This window comes from Heterodontus francisci, chromosome 37 (genome assembly GCF_036365525.1).
Source record: "Heterodontus francisci isolate sHetFra1 chromosome 37, sHetFra1.hap1, whole genome shotgun sequence".
Classification (NCBI taxonomy): domain Eukaryota; kingdom Metazoa; phylum Chordata; class Chondrichthyes; order Heterodontiformes; family Heterodontidae; genus Heterodontus; species Heterodontus francisci.
In genome coordinates this window covers 18,704,046-18,717,709 of record NC_090407.1, presented here as the reverse complement: position 1 = coordinate 18,717,709, position 13,664 = coordinate 18,704,046, and the positions used below count along the sequence as shown (strand labels likewise).

The 13,664-nt window shown below is 45.2% G+C and overlaps 1 protein-coding gene across 3 annotated transcripts in view; it reads right to left on the bottom strand.

The window, feature by feature from the left end:
• Nucleotides 1–1,101: 1,101 nt before the first annotated feature.
• The window catches only part of klhl21 (kelch-like family member 21), a 38,325-nt gene continuing 25,762 nt past the window's right edge, over nucleotides 1,102–13,664 (bottom strand). For all 3 annotated transcript variants that reach the window (XM_068017198.1, XM_068017196.1, XM_068017197.1), the window contains exons 2-5: nucleotides 11,998–13,051; nucleotides 8,328–8,733; nucleotides 5,940–6,012; nucleotides 1,102–5,533 (exon numbers count right to left, since the gene is read on the bottom strand). In XM_068017198.1, the coding sequence (XP_067873299.1) occupies nucleotides 5,222–5,533; nucleotides 5,940–6,012; nucleotides 8,328–8,733; nucleotides 11,998–13,024 (1,818 nt within the window). In that variant the 5' untranslated portion in view covers nucleotides 13,025–13,051 and the 3' untranslated portion in view covers nucleotides 1,102–5,221. The remainder of the gene's footprint in view (nucleotides 5,534–5,939; nucleotides 6,013–8,327; nucleotides 8,734–11,997; nucleotides 13,052–13,664) is intronic.

Genomic DNA, 13,664 nt, shown 5'->3' with positions numbered 1-13,664 from the left:
CCTTGCTCAACCAACAATCAAACTGCCTGGTCATTTACCACATTGTGGAATATTGCTGTGTTACAAGAACAATTTGCATTTTTAAAAAGCACCTTTCACATCCTCAGGACGTTGCAGTGTTTTACAGCCAATGAAATGTGGTGGCCAATTTATTGTGTACCTCAAGATTCTCAAACTGTAATGTGATAATGACCATATAATTGGTTTTTGGTGGTGGTGGTGGTTGAGGGATAAATATTGACCAGGACACTGGGCCAACAAAACTTGGGTGCTGCCTTCTGCTGTCTTTGGCCCTGGTGTGTCCCGCCTTGCAAAAGGATGATGCTTTAGTTCTATCGTCTTGCTTTCAAGTGGTGTATGAAGCAGGGGTGCAGGTGCATGTGCAAATAAATGGCAGAACAATGTTCACTAACTTCCCTGCATGACTTCACCTGCCCCATCTCTAACTTCCTCCAGCCCTCATCCCCCAGACTCCAGCTTCTTATGCTTTGTCATGCCAGTGGTGGTCAGGCCTTCAGCCATCTGGGTACCTACTATACTTGGAACTTCCTCTTAACTTCTGCACCAAGATTTTAGCCAATCCTAATATCGTCTCCTCCACTAGCTCTGCATCAGTTTCTCCTCAGCCCTGTGCAGTGTCTACATTAAAAAAAGTACTACATAAATGCAAGTTATCTTCACTGAAACATAATTGATAACTTGAGATGCAGCAGCTTTCGAACTGAATGAGCAAATGGCTTAACCATGTTGACAAGGTGGGTGCTGCTGTCATCTAGTGGTCATTTTCTTGACCTACAAAATAAAATGCTGGAAATCCTCAGCAGGTCTGGCAACATCTGTGGAGGGAAAGCAGAGTTAACGTTTCAGGTCCAATGACCTTTCATCTGAACTGGAAGTTAAAATCGAAAACTTGTCAGAAGAGTAAAACTTCAAAACAGGTTTTCCTGAAAGGAAAAGTGGCAGTGAATTAAACACAGGACAAAAGCAAAATACTGCATGTTCTGAAAAACTCAAATAAAAGCAGAAAACGCTGGCTACATGCAACAGGAGCATTAGGTTTATTCATTAGGAATTTATATGCAAGGCTTTAGTAGCCTTCAAAATACAGCTGAATACTTGAATGGTAAAGCAAGGGTTCAGAAGATTGAACTTTAGTGGAGCTGGAATGGCTTTTCTAAAATGTTACTTGACAAATTCCTATTGACTATTTTCCCCATGGGGAACCAGTTTCTGGTCAGAACAGGAAAACTGCAAAAAGAAAAAAAAAAAAACCCCCACAACTTTTCTCCATTTCTACTCAATTCCACAGGCAACAATTGCCGTCTCACTGCTTCAATCACAACTCCACTCTTCATGTTTGAGCCTGGAAGATGAGTGACATCAGCCATAGGCAGTCATTGCAGACTAAGTTCCTGTCCTCAAAGCCTTCAAAATAAATGCAGCAGAGTTACTGGAAAGCAAGCAGAAACACTGGCTGATTTAATTTTTTCCTCCTAAAGATCCCATGGTACTAGTCAAAGAGGACCAAGGAATGATCCATGTGTGTTGAGCAAAATTATTCACATCCAACAAAAAAAATGGTATAACTGGTCATTCTTATTGCTTGCATTGGAATCTTGCTGTGCAAAGTTGCCACTGCATTTAACAACGTCAGTCACCAGTGGATGAGAAATTAGATATTAGAAGACACTATAAATGCAAGTATTTACCAAGTAAATATTTTATTTTTAATATCTCGATGGGAATGGCAGGGTTGTTTCACATTCACAAGACAAAAGGGAGAATTTTACCCCACAACTGAATTAGAGACGGCATTAACTCCCCATTAAACTATTTTGACTGAAAAAAATCAAAATGTCCTTCAGAGTAAACATTTTATTTTAGTGGAATTTGTGTACAATCTCAATGTAAACTACAAGTGTGTTTACACTAAGTCATAGCACTTAAAATAAAAACTCAAGATAAAACTAGGAAGTGTTTGAAATTCACAATCTGAAAGAGAAAACCAGCTGCTCTATCTTAAAAAGGTAAATATTGATTTTCTCTTTCAGGTGTTCCTTTCTCAATTCAATATTTAAAAAAAACCCTCCTCCAACAAGTTTATCCAAATTAACCCGAGCTCTACAGCTCAGCAAAAGCACTGGTTCTATCCCTGAGCTATCTAAGCTTAACTCAGCCAGTGGAGTTGTTGGAATTGGCCTCCGTGCTCTGGCCTAAGGAGGAGGGAGAAATAAAATGTAAGCAAGGGTTCCTGCTCCCTGGTTGCGATCAGATAACCTGCCAATGCTCACATTGGGTAAGGGAGGCATTGGCCCAATCTGCACCCCAGCCTTCAGGACCGAAAAGGGTGAAAAGGTAGAGAAAGAAATGACCAAAACTCCTGCTACACATTTAACAGGTGTTTCTGAATAAAATACATCAAACAATTGAACTTCTAATACTGTCAGGAGCAAACAGTTAAATAATTTATTTCACGTTATCTTCAACTTATTAACACGGACATCAGAGACATTTTCAGGTTCCAAAAGAACTGCAAACCAACAGCCAAAAATCTCCCTATTCAGTGGCATATTCTGAATTAGTGACTCTGGAATATTTAATTGCAACCCTCGTTATTTCTACTGCTTTATAAATATGTGAAATATATACCCCATCCCTTCTGCCAACTCAGAATTGGAGAAAACAGCTGTGCTATTCTGGAACAACCATTTAGCTGGCACAATGTTAGCAGGAAACTTAGAGGAACTCTCGGTGGATTCTATCCTTCCTAAATTAGTGTTCTGTTTTAACACCAGGGTGAAGTACTAGGAATAACCAGCTTGCTACTGCTGGGGAGAGTTGGAGAGGGCTGCAATTTAATGTGAATTAAAAGATATCCCACAAGATTAAAGTGCACCAGTAGCAAGTCGCCATCCAAGGCAGCAAGACCCCAGTCTAGAGCAAGCTGTTCCCTGCTGCACAGATTTGCTTACTTGGGATTTAACCGGATCAGATCCAGCCTTAACAGAATGCAGCAGTCAGTACCTTCAAAAGGGTTGTTGGCGAGATCTGTTTGGATCTAGTCCATGCCAATCCTTGAACGACTGAGTGGACCTTCCAAAGGGAACTCATGTCACTTCTCCTTTGCGTAAATATTAACTCTGGATTATCTTGTGTCTTCATTAAAAGCTGGAAACAGCTCTCTGCGTATTCACCTAGCTCTTCGCTCTATCCTTATGCACTTAAGGAAAACTCAAGAAAAAAAATCAGTAAAAATATAGTAGACTCCACAGGGCTGAAACGAAATACAAAGCTCATAGCTGTTCTGAACAAAGCACCATTAAAAAGAGAACACCAAGCCCTGGCTCTCTAACCCCTCGCAGTTTGTACTCTAATCATTGTTGCCACATTGGATGCATCAATCAACGGGTTTCTGCCCCCTCCCAGGATTTTGCTTCCCCCACCTGCTCTCCTTGCTAGCTTATAGTTCCGTTAGTGCAAAGAACACTTATATATTTCACGCAAGTTCCCACTCTTCATGCGAGAACTAGTGTCCTTGCCAATATTCTATACTTAACCAACAGCATCACTAACAGCTTATAGATTATGATCACCTTGCTGTTTGCTTGAATGCCGCCAAAGCACTTTGGAACATCCTGGGGTCATGAAAGGCATGTTATAAATGTAAATCTTTCTCTTTAGATAGAGAATGAAGACTATTCAACTATCAGGGGCATCAGACAGGAGATAGAACTTGGGTCCTTCCTGGTTTCTGCTGCACTGGACCATACAGGGCATTGTGCCCAACTGAACCATCATGGGAACTGTGACAGGCCCAGCAAAGGGCTACAATGGTTGAAAGCAAATAAATATCAACAAGAGCCTTCATGATAGTTGGAGAGACAGGTCAAATCTAAATGCATCTGAAACTTGGCTGCCTCCGGTTTCCCTTCTTTCTCTTCCCCCCCCCACCCCCACTCCACAAGCCAAAGTGTTTTATTATTTTTTTTTTTTTTTTAAGAATAATGACTTGTAATGTAACCTCATTGTAGCACACACCTTCATTGAAGATGTCCAGCACCTGATTCTGTACACTGACTGGCGCATTCTTAAATAGCATTTGCAATACCATGTAACATTCAAGTAATATCTGTAGCCTTTTACATTTAACAGAATTATACAGCACAGAAACAGGCCATTCAACCCATTAAGCCTGTGCCAGCTCTTTGAAAGAGGAACCATTTAATCGTATACCCCCTGCTCGTGCCCCATAGCCCTGCAATTTTTTTTCCTTTTCATGTAGTTCTTTCTCTACGCTGTATTGCCTGTCCTAGAGTTTTTAAAAATCCATTATAGGTTGTATTGAAAAAAAGACAGACAATCCTCAGTTGGACGATCTACATAAATTGGAACCCTCGAGGTCTGTAGGTATTCGTAGCCTACTCAAACTTTGGTGTTAAGGTTTATGACGTGACAACCAATCCACCTTCTTACTGACTGAGACTCAGTTTTTAATTACCATAAAGCAGAAAGAGGGCATCACATCACCATTCCTCAAATAGTTGGCTAAACCAAGGTTCCATCTGTCTGTGAAGATAGACATTAAAAGATCCTGTAGGACTACTTGAAGAGCATTGAGTTCTCCTCCTGTCCAGTCCTTCAATATTCCTCCCTCAACCTACCGCTAAAAAACCTTAACTATGTTGCTGTTTGTGTGTTCTTTCTCTGCACAGAATGGCTTCCTCGTTTTCCTACATCATTGCACTTCAAAAGAAAATGAATTGCAGTGAAGCGTTTTTGACGATGCGATCAGGCGCTATATAAAAGCAAGTCTTTCTTGCTTAACCAATGCTTTGTGACTGGCATGAGTCCAAGGGAGAAGACAAAGCTGTTACATCACTTCGCTTAGCAGAATCAGTCAACGGATATAGTGAAACCTGCCAGATTAAACACAGACAGCAGCCAATGGCAGATGGCAGTCAATGACTGGAAGAGCTGGTCATTATTAACAATGTGAGATAAAACACAATCCAACGGAGAGCAGTGCCCGATTATGGTGGCCACTTAATATAACAAAAGGACAAGTTTTAAAGTAATAAGTTTGGAAAGGCCATTGTCCAGCTGACATGTGCCAGTTCACTGTTAGGTGGCAAGCTTTTTGAAGCATGTTAGAAACCAGATGGTTTCAGAGAGAATCAGAGCACGTTTCACCGTACAGGTTTCAGCCTGCACTCTAATCCGGTCAGTGCAAAAGGCGCAGGTTCTCGTTTTGAAGGTTTCTCCGATACCGGGCTAGATTCAGGACATTTATTTCATTGTTTTGATTGTCGTTCATGGTCCCTTCGAAGGTAGCCCGGGCAGTCGGCATGAACTGTCGGAAGATGCTGACGGACCCGTGCCAGAAGGTCGGTTGTGGGAGACGCCCCACAATGTTCCAGGTACCAGTCTGAAAGTTGTAGCTTTCGATTATGTCAGATAGTTCAAACGTATTATCGTAGCCGCCGGAGACAACTAGCTTCCCCCCTAGAGCAGCCACACTGCCCCCAACATGGACCTGCAGTGTAAAAAAAAACAAGATTGAAGTAGTACAATTGGCAGAAGGAAGCATCCTACACAGCACAGATTGGTAGGGTGAAGATATGGAACCACAATGAGATATTTAAAATGCTCATCCCTGTTTTCAAATCTCTCCATGGCCTTGCCCCTTCCTATCTCTAATCTCCTCCAGCTGTAAAACCTGGTCCCCTCCCTGCACCTCACCCCCTCCTAGCCCCAATCTCCCCTCCTCCCAGCTCCCGCCACATTCTGGGACTCTGGGGTGAGTTGGGTTTGGAACTAATGCACAAGCTTATCAGATTCTATGCTTAGAAACCAGACATCATCAAGCACTTGTCAGCTGAGTGCAGCTGGTCCTAATCCCTTCACTGTTCCACCTTCCCCCCACCACCAAACCTCAGTACCTGATTCATGGGTGGGATTTTATCCCATTCGTTCTTTGTTGGATTAAACACATCAACCTCTGAAGAATCGTCCCTGTGGAGAGAGGGGAGAGAGATACGGTTTTAACAAGCAGCCCAGTTGCCAACAGTATATAACCAGGGACATTGACAGAATGAGTATCCATAAACAGACACTCCACATAAAACTCCAACTCAAACTGGTTCTTGTATGTTATTTTGTTCTATTCCCACCACAGAAAAGACAGACGGACTTGTATTTATATAGAACCTTCCACATCCTCAGGACATCTCAAAGCACTTTACAGCCAATGGAGTAATTTTGAAGTGTAGTTACTGTTGTAATGTAGGAAATGCAGCAGCCAATTTGCACACAGCAAGATCCCACAAACAGCAATGAGATAACTGGACAGAAAATTTGTTTGTGACGTTGTTTAAGGGATAAACATTGGCCAGGACACCAGAAATGCACATTATTCTGTAGCAGCAAGACTAAACTCCTGGCTGCAATTTTATTCATAGATCCAAGATACAGTGTCACCTACAAAAGACAAACCACAGGCAAGGAAGTTAAAAATCAAAACTTATCAGATACAGAAATATTACGTCCTTATAAAAAGATTTTGGATTGAGGTGAGTCAGACAGATAAGTAATATTGAAATAATTTGAATAACCTCCATCCTTTCACTTAAAGTGGATCTCTTCTCCAGCTTGGTCACTACGATCTAGGTTAGTCGATCTCTGCACCCCGATCTTGGTGGAGGGAGTGGGGAACACAGGGTTCCTATTCCTGAGGCATGCCCCTCCCCAGTTGGTGTATGGATGTCAGGTTCAGGCTTGGCCGTAATCTAACAGCCCACCGACACCCAGTGTTTGGGCTCACACGCAGACAGTGGATACTTGGGTGAGGTACCAGCACTAGTGAAACTGAAGCCAAGAAAGAGTCATCACCTTCAGGAGAGGTGGGAGAAAACTGGCAAGTAAAGTTGATTTGAATCTGAATTTATGCAGTAAACAACACGATGAGATAACAGACAGTTCATGTCCCTATGTAACTGAGGCCCACTTGTTTACTCGCTCAGTGCCTCAGGGTGTGTCTGACAGCAGCAGGTGGTGTTGCAGCTCCTGCTCCCTTCCACTGGTTGACCAGAGGGGAAGGGAAACAAGAAGAAGTTTTTTTTTTAAACACAGTGAGTTGCTGTGATTTGAAATGTACTGCCCGAGAGGATGGTGGAGGCAGATTCAATAGTAACTTTTAAAAGGGGAATTGGATAATTTGATGAGCTGAATGGCTTCCTTCTGAGTTGTACTATTCCATGACTATAACAGTGATTAATACTTAAAGTATTCATTGGCTGTAAACATTTTGGGATGTCCTGAAGTCATGACAGGAACTATATAAATGCAAGGTCTTTCTTTTCACCAATGGGGAAACAATCCCAAGAGCAGCCTTCCCAAACCTCCAGGCCAATTAAATTTAAACAAGCTAAATGATTAAGAAAGAGGTGCAAATGCAATGTAATTTTTTGGCCAAAGTTGCAGGGCTCGAGGATCATGGGCTGTAGTTTGGACTCCTCGTTCTGGGATGAAAGGCCACTTCAGGAAAGTTCTGGAAGGCAGCTGCTGGAATTGGGCAGGGAGAGGGAAGAGGAGGAAAATGTGGAACAGACAACAGAAATTATGGGAGTGAGTGAGTGAGTCACTGGTGTAAAATTCACAACCCAGCTTCCATGGAGGTTTGTTGGGAAGCTCTTGATTATGATATGTGGCCCAGCCATTTGAAAAGTGATCTGTTAAATAATGAAAGCAACTGGCTTCCTATCCCATATCACACCACTGGACTTAAAGCTATGAGAGAAATCAAGTCATCTTCCACATTTCATAGGTTCTTGCAGCACAGGAGGAGGCCATTTGGCCCATCGTTCCTGTGCCTCTTGCTGAAACAAGGAATCTAGAATGACTTCAAAACACTCGAGAGAGAGTCTGGAAATGAGCCCGATAGCAAGTGAGACACCATTCTCCTTGATTCAGAGTCAGAGTCAATCTAGTCAGATCCACGTACATATATGAAACTATCGGGGGAAGGGAAGCTTGTCTGTCCGTGCATGCGGGCGGAAGAGGAGGAGGGGGTGCACACATGCATGTAAGTTGGTAGACAAATAGAAATCGGGTTTGTGATGCCAGCACAGTTGCGTAGTTTAAAACTCACCTGGTGATGCACAGACACAAGGGTGAGGTCCAGGCATGTCGATAGCACTTGTGGAGTTGGACTGCAACAGCAGAGGTGGAGGGCATAACTCACCCCCAAAGGTTCCTGCTGCTCCTATTTATGGACACCCCCTTTGCTTACGGCCAACCCCTTACCACGTGTGCAACTCATTTAAACTCACCGGATAAAGTAGATCAGTCCATTGAGAGTTACTGTCTTTGGCACAAACGACCATGGAGGCAACGAGCCACAAACCACAACACTCCAGGAGTCAGTCTCAGGGTCGTAGCATTGAATGGCCATTGACTCTTTGCCAGCGAGAGAGCCAATGGCGTACAGCTTACCCCGGCAAGCTGTACTCGAGCAGTTGTCCATGGGGAACGGCATTGGTTGCAGGGCCTCCCAGCTGTCGATGCTGTGATCGTAGCGCTCCAGGCTGTCGTGGGCGATAATGTAGATGTGGCCTTTGAGCATCACGGAGCTGTGGTACTCACGGGCTTGGAGCATGGGTGAAACTTCAGTCCATTCATTCACACTGGAATTGTAACGCCACACACAGTCGTACAGTGACGTTCCATCAGAACCACCTTTAGACAAAAAGAGACACAACACTTACTGACTGTACCTCCCCCTCCTGCGACCAGGTGGCCATTCTTCACATCTCAGTAGCACACGCGCTTTGAAGTCAGGGGTCGTTGGTTCACGTCTCACTCCAGAGACTTGTAAGCTGACCCTCCCAGTGCCAGTACTGAGGGATGATGCACTATTGGAGGTGCCGTCTTTCAGATGAGATATTAAACCCATACCTTGCCTGCCTGCCCCCTCAGGTGGACATAAAAGATCCCACGGCACTATTTCGAAGATGAGCAGGGGAGTTCTCCCCCAGTGTCCTGGCCAATTACTTATCCCTCAATCAATATCACAAAAGAGATTATCTGGGCATTACCACATCACTGAGTGCAAATTTCCTATATTATAACAGTGACCACTCTTCAAAAAAGTACTTCATTGGCTGTAAAGTTCTTTGGGACATCCTGAGGTCATGCAAGCGGCTTGGAAAATGCAAGCCTTTCTTTCATGTGGGCCTAGACAGGCTATTCCACTGTGGCAGCATCACAGCCAAGCTGGATGGTCAAATTAATGCACTTTTCATAGTAAAAGAGGCCATTCTACCCATCATGTCTCTGCTGGCTCGAGAAATCCAAACCTCATCCCACTGTCCCTGTATTTTCTTCTGCAATGATCTCTGTCTCAACCACTCCAGGCTCCAACAGCCCCTCTGGGTAAAGAAAGTTTTCCTAAATTCTATCCTCACTCTCAGTGACAATTATAAATTGATGACCATGATCACTGACTCCCTGACTACAGGAAGTAGTTCTTCCCTCTTTGCTGTATGTAACTACTCTGAATTTTAAAAACCTCTTAAATCTCTTGGTTTTCTCTGCTTCAGAGGAAGCAGTCCCACGTATCTCAGGGTCTCTCCTCACAACTACAGCGCTCCATCCCAGACATCATTCCTGGTGAATCGAAGCTCTCTATACCTTTAAAGGGGTCCTTGTAACCACTCACAGTGGCCTGGTCACTGGCCTTTCATAAAAATAGATCATTTCCTTCTTTGCTCTTGACCTCGATGATCTTATTTATAAAAACATAAAATGCTGTTGGGTGTGAATGACGATCAGCAGCAGGAACTCTGGCTGAGACCAGACCAGCCAACGCGAGGCTCAGGGCTGGGTGTGCTGTTCTGGCAGGTTCCAGCAAAACATATTCAACCTCCAACATTCTCCCTGCTTCTCAGGGGAGCAGCATTAATCCAGGCGGAGTCCGTTTACCGATGTAGAGCTGCCTTCCCTGGCAGCTGAGTCGAGACACTGATACATGGCTGGTGCTCGGCTCCTCGGCCTAACGCAGCATCCTGGGGAGCCAGAACTGAAAAGAGTCGCTGGCCAGTGGGGTTCACAGCCCACGGGGCTAAGGCAAAAACAATGGAGTGATTTTCACCCTGGAAAATATTGTTTAAAATCACGCCTCACTGCTAGCTGCCAATTAAAAATAAATAGTCTCCAAAAGGATTTCACGCAGTAAAAATAGCCACATGGCCTGATCACATTGACATGATGTATCTGTACATGGAGTGAGCAGTGAAGCGGTAAGAACAGAAACAGCAGGACATTTCCCAGCAATGTCACTGTGTGTGCCTGGTCCCTCAGCAAACGCAAGGGCTACGAATTGAGAAAGCTGGGACATGTCTGATACTGCCTCAGAGCCGCTACAGCTATACCGCTGGCTGCGCACTGCATGCTGTACTTACACATACACTGTTCTGCCCGACTATTATATACCTGGAAAAAGCTATTTTAAATGTTTAAGTCCAGTCAGCTTGTCACCTATGTTGGGTGAGCTGTCTTTCTGAAAGGTTTTAAAACTAACGAGATCAAGTCTACCTCTAAGGCAGTCTTACATTTAACAACCGAATGGAAACCAACATGGGGTTTGGTTTTGAATGTGCCACTTAAAACTCTCTCAGGAGGAGCAGTTTAACTGCCCAGGGGATGGGCAATAAATGCCAGTCTTGTAAGCAACACCCAGATTCTTACCCTCAATTCTAAAATAAATCTACCGCAGTCTTTGTTTTTTAAAAAATTTCAAATGTCTGGTGTTCACAGTTGTGTTCATTTCATCGGGTCTGTGAAGTTTACAAGCAAGTCTCTGAACGGTGACTGACTCAAGTGTCAGCCGTGGCTCAGTGAATTAGCACTCTCGGCTCAGACTCAGATTGTGGGTTCAAGCCCCACTCCCAGTACTGAGGGAGAAGAGATGTTAAACTGAGCCCCATCTGCCCTCAGATTCCACATCACTGTAGTAAGAAGAGCAGGGAGTTCTCCCTCGCTTTGTATTCCTTTGAATGAGGGGTGATCTACTCAAGGTTCTTAGAATGATCAAGGGATTCGATAGGGTAGATAGAGAGAAACTGTTTCTACTCATAGCGGAATCCAGGGCAACCTTAGAATCTTACAGCACAAAAGGGCAGCATAGGGCCCATCACAGGCCCTTTGAGAGAGCAATTCAATTAATCCCACTCCCCTGCTTTTCCCCCACAGCCCTGCGATTTCAAGTATTTATCCACTTTCCTTTTGAAATTTCCAACTGAATCATCTTCCACCGCCCTTTCCAGATCATAAAAAAAAACTCACATCTCCTCCGACCAATTATCCTAAATTTGTGTCCCCTTGTTACTGACCCTCCTACCAATGGAAACAGTTTCATCTTATTTACTCAATCAAAACCCTTCAAAATGTTCAACACCTCTAATAAATCTCCCCTTACTTAATCTTCTCTGCTCCAAGGAAACAACCCCAGTTTCTCTCGTGTCTCCACACAACTCAAGTCCCTCATCCGAAGGGGGCACAATCTTAAAATTAGAGCTAAGCCATTCAGCAATGAAATCAGGAAACAATTTTTCACACAAAGGGTAGTGGAAATCTGGAACTCATTCCACCAAAAAGTTGTGGCTACTGAGGGTCAACTGAAGCCTCCAAGATGGAGAAAAAGCACAGGAATGGGACAAATTGGATAGCTCTTTTTTAAAAGATAGCACAGGTGCAATGGGCTGAATGACCTCCTTCTGTGCGATAAGATTGTCAGAGATGGATTTTTGTTGGGTCAAGGGGTGTGGATCAAATGCTGGGGTTCAGATACAGATCCACTGTGTCTAATTGAATACAAGCAAGCCTGAGGGGCTGAATGTGCTGACTCCCATTACCATAGCATCAGGCACCAGACTAAAGTACTTCACTAGACAAAGAACCCCATTGGAACTCCCCTGGGCCCAGTGTAAATCCTTCACTTACCGGTTACGTAGATGTCATTGCCGAAGGCGGTGATGCTGTAGCCGCCGGCCAGGTGGTCGGGGAACTCGGCGAGGTAGCGCCACTGGCCAGTCTGAGGGTTGAAGCAATCCACTGTCACCAGCTCATCGCAGTCCTTGTCGCAGCCACCCACCGCCACCAAGATCTCAGCCAGGCCAGTGGAGGGCCGGGCCCTCATCCTTTCACATGGGTAGTCATGGCGGTCGTACTCGAATGACTGGAAGGCCCGGGCCTGGTGTATGAGCTTAAGGCAGCGTGGCGAGTAGTAGACCAGGGGGTCACTCTCGACGTAGGCCAGCAGGTAAAAGCGGCGAATGAAGGGCAGCCGCACGTGTTCAAAGAGCTCAGGCCAGAAGCAGAGCCGGCGTTTAGGGTCGGCTTTGACCCAGCGCAGAGCCAGCTGGTAGGCTGCCTCCTCCTTGTCGACATGTAGCCGGTCATCAGACAGGTACTCGAGCAGCCGACGCTGAGGCAGGGCTGCAAACTCCTTCTCTTCCGACAGCTCAACAATGTGGCGCAGGATGAAGCACTTGGCATTCTCCGCCAGACTTCGGCAGGCGTAGGCCTCGGCGAACTCCTGGATCTCCAGACAGTTGGCCACATCCAGCTGCCGCTCTAGGTAGGCACAGCAGGCCTCTTTGACAGAGTGGAACTGGAAGAGATCGGCAGCCCGGGCCAGAGGCTCCACATTGCTCTGGGTGACAGTCACCTGCCCAGTGTAGGAGAAATCCAGCAGCAGGCCCAAAATATCAGCCTTCACGCCGTGCAGCTCCACCTGCTCGGCATAGCTCTCCTTTAGCCGGCCGGCAAACATAGCCTTGAAGTAGTGGCTGGCAGCTGCCAGCACGGTGCGGTGACACGGAAAATCCTGGCCATCCACTGATAGAGTCATGTCGAAGAACTTGCCCTCCACTCGCAGCTCGTTGATGCCTTGCAAGATGTTGAGGGCATGACTGGGGTCAGAGAAAGGCAACACTGAGGCCTGGGTCAGCATACTAGGCCGGTCCATCCTTCTCACCGCTGGAGATCAAACCATCTGCAATCAGAGAGAGATAAAAAGAGATAAAGAGTGAGAGATTATTATAGGAGTGAGTGGGTACTCCAGCAGCTTTATAACCAAGACCCAGTCATGCGGCAAGTTATATTTACCAGCAACTGAGCCAGGTGCAGCCTGTAAATCATCCTGACATTTGCATTCAATGGATTAAAACTTGGCTGGCTGCAGCCTCTCACTAACCCAATACTCCCAGGTTAGTCACGCAGTCACAGTACAAGCTCATGCCCATGCCCATCCCCTCCCCATCAGGGAGGAAGGACGCTCACGTACAGCATCATCAGCACAGACCTGTTGGACCAAATGGCCTGTCCTTTGAGCTGTAAAATCTATGCAATCCATTCCCTTTTTTTGTATTAGAAGCGTCGCCCTGGGGTCGGTGGATTTGCACTTTCGCTGCTCAAACCGCAGATTCCAATTCCACTCCAGAGACTCAAGTGCATAATCTACGCTGACAGTACTGCGGGAGTGCTGCACTATAGGAGGAACAGTCTATCGGATGAAACGTTAAACCAAGGCCTCATCTGCTCGCTCAGGTGGATATAAACCATTTGACACCACTGGTGTTAACCCCAGTTTTCTGGCCAATATTTAT